At 55.3% G+C, this 6,061-nt stretch overlaps 1 protein-coding gene across 1 annotated transcript in view; it reads left to right on the top strand.

The window, feature by feature from the left end:
- Positions 1 to 653: 653 nt before the first annotated feature.
- The window catches only part of BACE1 (beta-secretase 1), a 26,765-nt gene continuing 21,357 nt past the window's right edge, over positions 654 to 6,061 (top strand). Inside the window, exon 1 of the mRNA XM_006102960.3 lies at positions 654 to 1,347. Within this exon, the coding sequence (XP_006103022.1) occupies positions 1,090 to 1,347 (258 nt within the window). The 5' untranslated portion in view covers positions 654 to 1,089. The remainder of the gene's footprint in view (positions 1,348 to 6,061) is intronic.

Below are 6,061 nucleotides of genomic sequence, written 5' to 3'. Positions count from 1 at the left end.
CACTTTCAAAACACCAGATATTACCAACATGAGAAAAAAAATAATGAATAATGATGTTATCTAAATGTTGATTTAATTGCATTACTTCACTATGAATGAAGTTAAGCTTTTTTTCATGTTTATTGACCATTTGAATTTCTTCTATTAATTACCAGTTTAAATTATTTATTCATATGTCTACCAGGTTGTTGGGGGGGATTATTGATTCCTTGTATTATAGAAATTTACTTTTTGTCCCTCTATTGTGTGCCAAATGTTACCTTCTAGTCTGTGACTTCTCTTCTGATTCTGTCAGTGTACTTTTTCTCCCAAGTTGTAGTACTAATAACATTAATCGCTGTATCCTGAACCCTGACTCCTTGGAGCCACCGCATTTTGCGCGGTGCATGTGCCTTTATTCTGCAGGGCCTGGCAGAATGCCTGGCGCACAGTGGGTGCTTAATAAATGCAAGACGAAGGACTGACAGAATGCGAGGTCGGCACCACTCTCTGCTCGTGGGTCCTCCCGCCCGCCAGGTGCTGCAGGGTGGACTCCAGCTCAGCAGAGGGCATCCCAGACCCCTCACCAGCCCCGGAAGCTGGCTGCTGCTGGGAAGACTACACTTCCCAGCGATCCCATGGAACAGCGAAGCCTCGCTTGACAGCCACCGCCACAAGTCTTTCCGCCTCCCCAGCCTGCCTGGGAGTGGGAGCTGGGTGATGGTGGCCTGACCGGCGGTGCAGCTGCAGGAGCCCATGCCTCTCCCCGCCACCGCCACCGACCTGCCAGGAGCCCCGGGAAACCAGCGCTGCCGACCTGCCATGCTCGCCCCTCCCAGCGCCCCCAGGGGGCCCAGGCCGGCCTCTCCCCGACCTGTGCTGAGGCTGCACGCCTCTGGCCAGATGTAGCTGGGATCCGTCTCCCCTTCGCTCGCTCTGCCGATCGTTCCTGCCATCCCACGGCGGGGCCGGGCTGGTCCAAGGCCCGCAGGAGCCCCGATGCTGCACAGCTCGCTTTCCTGAGAAACCGCCGGCACCCAGAGTGGGGGTCAGACCATAGGGACGGACGTGGGCCCGAGTGAGCCCTGAGGGCCTGGAGGCCGGGCCGCGATGGCCCCAGCACTGCCCTGGCTCCTGCTGTGGATGGGCTGGGCAGTGCTGCCCACCCGCTGTGCCCAGCCTGGCATCCGGCTGCCTCTGCGGAGCGGGCTAGGGGGCACCCCCCTGGGCCTGCGACTGCCCCGGGACACCGAGGAGCCCGACGAGCCCGGCCGGAGGGGCAGCTTCGTGGAGATGGTGGACAACCTGAGGGGCAAGTCCGGTCAGGGCTACTATGTGGAGATGACTGTGGGCAGCCCCCCCCAGACGGTAAGGTCGCCAGGCCACTCTACCCTCCTCCAGCATGAGCAGAGGGGGGCAGCTGGGGGGCAGCATGCTGGCCCCTGCGAACGTGGGCTGGATGGTGTGGGCAGGAGGGACCCTCTCCCGAAACCTTCTCCGGCCACCATGGTGGCAGCTGGGGTCGTCTGTCGTTCCCAACACTCCCCTTCCCTCTCAGGCGTCCCCACCGGCCCTCTCTTCACTCCCATCTTACACACACACCTCTTTGTAAAGATTTGGGGCAGGAGAAATATTTCGTGCGGGGAGCCTGCCCCGGAGAAGGCCCAAGCCATGGGGTCGCTGGGAACAGGGTGTGAGCCCTGGCCAAGCCTGAGTCTGCTGCGCCCACCACTCCAGACCTTGGTCACCCAACCCCTCACCTCCTCTGGCGTTTCGGGAATCAGGCTTCCCACCATCATTCCTGGCACCTTGAAGGCCAGGGAACCCTGATCCGAGTTGGATGAGGCCCTTTCTCCCACTGTCTGGGCTACCACGGGGGGCAGCAAAGCTGAGGCCTGAGCTCCTGTGACCTCCAGGCCAGCCCAGAAGCCCTAGACCAGCGGTTCTCAACCTGTGGGTCGCAGCCCCTTTGGGAGTCAAACGACCCTTTCACAGGGGTCGCCTAAGACCATCGGAAAACATATATAACTACATATTGTTTTTGTGATGAATCACTATGCTTTAATTGTGTTTAATTTGTAACAATGAAATTGGGGGTCACCACAACATGAGGAACTGGATTAAAGGGTCGCAGCATTAGGAAGGTTGAGAACCACTGGCCTAGACAGACAGACTCCTGAGGTCCATCCTTCTTCCGCCTGCCCCCTCCCCCACTGACATCCACCCCCGCCCCTCCCCCGCCCCAGGCCTCCAGGCACAGGCCAGAGAGGACTAGGCTGAGCCTGGGGAAAGGACAAGTCGCAGCTAAGGAACCAGAGCCCCTTCTGAGAACGAGACTCCTGATGGCTGCTGGGGGGGCAGGGGGCGGGCCTGGCAGCGATGGCGGAAATGCCACCCACTCTCCCCATCCTTCCTGACACTCCCTGGTACCTCCAAAGTGGCTGGTGCAGGTTGCACCCCCTGCACCCCTGTGGGTGGGTGGGAATGTGGGCGTGAGCAGCCCTCCGTGGGGGCTGTGGCCGGCCCCTGTGCACATGTGCTCCCCTGTGGGAGGGTCTGGACACAAGTGACAGGATGGCTCTGTGTGCGGGTGTGTCACCTTGAACCTGAGCCGCCCCACTCCCCTCCTGTCTATGTCGGGGAGGCCTGTCCTTGGGAGGGTCGGTGAAGGGGAGTGTCTGTGCGTAGGGAGCAGCCTGAGCTTCTCAGGAAGCTCCCTCTGCAAGGCTCCACCTCCCAGTGGCCTGGTGGACGCAGCCTTCCGGGCCCCCCACCCAGGCCCTCCCGTCGCCCGGCTGACCTAAGGCTCCGGTCTCCCCTGCGAATTCCTCCTCTTGCCTGCACACCCTTAGTACCCAGGAGCAGTCTGGAGTCAGTCCTCAGGGCGAGAACAGAGCGAGGCTCAGAGTATCTGAAGGGAGTGGGGTGGCTCAGGTTCACAGGGTGTTGGCAGGGACCAGGGGATGTGGAGCCCTGGGGCCACGTGTGCTGTGCAGAGACCCCGGGACATGGCCACGGGACAGGGCTGGGACACCATACGGGCTGCAGGGTCAGACAGACAGGAATGCCAGCTTTTCCTCTCCTCTCCTCTGCTGTGTGGCTTTGGGCAAACAGTCTGACCTCTCTGAGCCGATTGCCTCGCCTGTCACACGGGTGCAGAGAGCTCTCCTCTGCCAGGTCGTTGTGGGCATTAAACGAGACCATGTAGGTGAAAGCATCTGGAACAGTGCAGCTGGCCACGTAATTGACCTGCAGTCAGTTAAAGTCATTTCCTCCCAATTTGTCTGGCCACTTCTGCCTCTTCTGTGCTGTGCATAAAACATGGTGTCCTGGGCCTCAGTGTTTGCACTTGGGGGACCACTTACCATACTTCCCGGACCCCTGAGATGATGTCTACACCCCCAGCCCAGAAGTTGGCAGAGAGTAATTGTCCAATAAATGTCAATTCCTTCCCCCACATTTTCTTTTTTTTAAAATAATTTTTTAATAGATTTCAGAGAGGAAGGGAGAGGGAGAAAGAGATAGAAACATCAATGATGAGAAAGAGTCATTGATTGGCTGCCTCCTGCACCCCTCTACTGGGGATGGAGCCCACAACCTGGGCACATGCCCTGACCGGGAATGGAACCGTGACCTCCTGGTTCCTAGGTCAACACTCAACCCCTGAGTCCCGCTGGCTGGGCCCTCAGTTCAGCGCCAGCCCAGGGAGCCAGTGCAGGAGACCCCTGGTGGAGTGCCCATGGCTGCAAACCTGAGCCAGTGCCAGCCGGGCTCGGCTCTGCGGTGACTTTGATTCTTTCCCGACAGTCTGCCTTTCTCCCCCCTGGCGGGCTGCTGTAAGCACCATGTAAGAACACGCCTGGCAGATACTCTGAACCAGTCAAAGCGGGCACTTCCTGTGTGCTGTGCAATTAACTGTGGGGTTTGGGGGCTGATCCACAAAGAGATGGAATGTATGTGTTCTGCCCTTAAGGAGTTGAGTGTGCAGTGGAAGAATAAATGCTAGGACCAGGTTCTTCATAGCAGCAGTGCTCCATGTGAGGTCCCCAGGCCCCTGCTATCGGAACCCGTTCGAAATAAATGTACATTCTCTGGCCCCACCTCAGACTCACTGAGTCAGGATCTCAGGGGAACACTGATCTACTTAGCACAAAGGGTGCGATCGGTGCTCAGAAGAGGTGACCTCAGGGAAGGCCTCCCAGAGGAGGAGGTCTGTTAGCATGGTCTTAAGAATGAATAGGAGGGGGAGGTCGTTCTCAGTGGGGAAATGGCACCTGTCCCACACAGGAACTGCGCTTTCTTTGTATGCCCACTTCTCTCCCTGAGGCTCGGTTAGACCAGAAGAGGCCACAGCAAATGACAATGAGTTACGTGTGTTTGAGCTTCGGAATGTTTGTCCTGGAGACAGAGTTCAGGAACCCAGTCCAGTTGATGTTACAGGTTCAGGTAAATAAGATAGAGCCAAATTGCCCAAAGCCTTAAATGTCAAGCTTAAGGTTTGGACGTTGCTCTGCAGGTATTTGTGTGGGGGAATAATCTAAAGAAAGCGATGCTGTAGGGAGAGACATCTACAGGATGGAAGGAATGGAACTGAGATGCCCAGGGGCAGAAGGTCTGTCACCCAGTCCGAGTGAGAGGCACCATGACAAGGCCAGACGAGGCAGTGAGCGATGAAAAGGGAAGACCAGGATGCGAGGAACAGTACACGCAGGTGGACAGGACTTGGCGACACTGGTGTGAAGAGTGGGGAAGAAGGTGTCAACGATGATTTCAAGATTCTGATTGGGCCCTGGCTGGTTTGGCACTGGATAGAGCATCGGCCTGAGGACCAAAGGGTCCTGGGTTCGATTCTGGTCAAGGACATGTACCTCGGTTGCAGGCTACTTCCCGGCCAGGGCCCTGGTCAGGGCGCGTACAGGAGGCAACCAATCAATGTGTTTCTCTCACATAGATGTTTCTCTCTGTCTTTTCCTCTCTCTTCCATTCTCCCTAAAAATCAATGGGATGCCCTGACCGGTTTGGCTCAGTGGATAGAACGTCGCCCTGCGAGCTGAAGGGTCCCGGGTTCGATTCTGGCCAAGGGCATGTACCTTGGTTGTGGGCACATCCCCAGTTGGGGGTGTGCAGGAGGCAGCTGATCGATGTTTCTCTCTCATCGATGTTTCTAACTCTCTATCCCTCTCCCTTCCTCTCTGTGAAAAATCAATAAAATATATTTTTAAAAAATCAATGGGAAAATATCCTCGGGTGAGGATTAAAAAAAAAAAAAGGTCTGGAGAGGTAAGAAGTTAAGGATGAGGAAAAGGGAAGAATCAAGATTTAAAAAAAATTCTAAAGGGAATGTCCCTTTCTTGCAGGAAATCTGAAAATAAAAGCATAAAAATAAAAAAATTAAAAATTAAAAAAAAAGGTCTGATTGGGAGTGACCTGGATCTGAACAAGACGTTTTGGGGGAGCAGGCAGGTTGGCAGGAGGGGATGGCTTAGCAGTACTTGTATACAAAAAGCTGCTTGTACTTAGGGTTGCAGTTTATGCAAAGTGTTTAAAACATATTCTACTAGATTACTTTGTTTTTCATATTCACAGCTTCTAGCAGAAGAAGTAGGGACTCAAAGGGTAAACAGTTGGCAAGGTGGCAGGCCAGAAAGTGAAGATTCTGTCTCCCCCTGTTCTCCCTGCCACCTGTGTGTCTTCCCGCTACTCCATGCCACCTGTGTGTGTCTTCCTGCTACTCCATGCCTCCTATGTGTGTTCTTCCTGCTACTCCATGCCACCTGTGTGTGTCTTCCTGCTACTCCATGCCACCTGTGTGTGTCTTCCTGCTACTCCATGCCTCCTATGTGTGTTCTTCCTGTTACTCCATGCCCCCTATGTGTGTGTCTTCCTGCTACTCCATGCCACCTGTGTGTCTTCCCGCTACTCCATGCCACCTGTGTGTCTTCCTGCTACTCCATGCCACCTATGTGTGTTCTTCCTGCTACTCCATGCCCCCTATGTGTGTTCTTCCTGCTACTCCATGCCCCCATGTGTGTGTTCTTCCTGCTACTCCATGCCACCTATGTGTGTCTTCCTGCTACTCCAT

The sequence above is a fragment of the Myotis lucifugus genome, unplaced genomic scaffold, assembly GCF_000147115.1.
Source record: "Myotis lucifugus unplaced genomic scaffold, Myoluc2.0 scaffold_448, whole genome shotgun sequence".
NCBI classification, from domain to species: Eukaryota; Metazoa; Chordata; class Mammalia; order Chiroptera; family Vespertilionidae; genus Myotis; species Myotis lucifugus.
The sequence above is the reverse complement of the archived record's forward strand: the minus strand, read 5'-3'. Positions and strand labels throughout refer to the sequence as shown.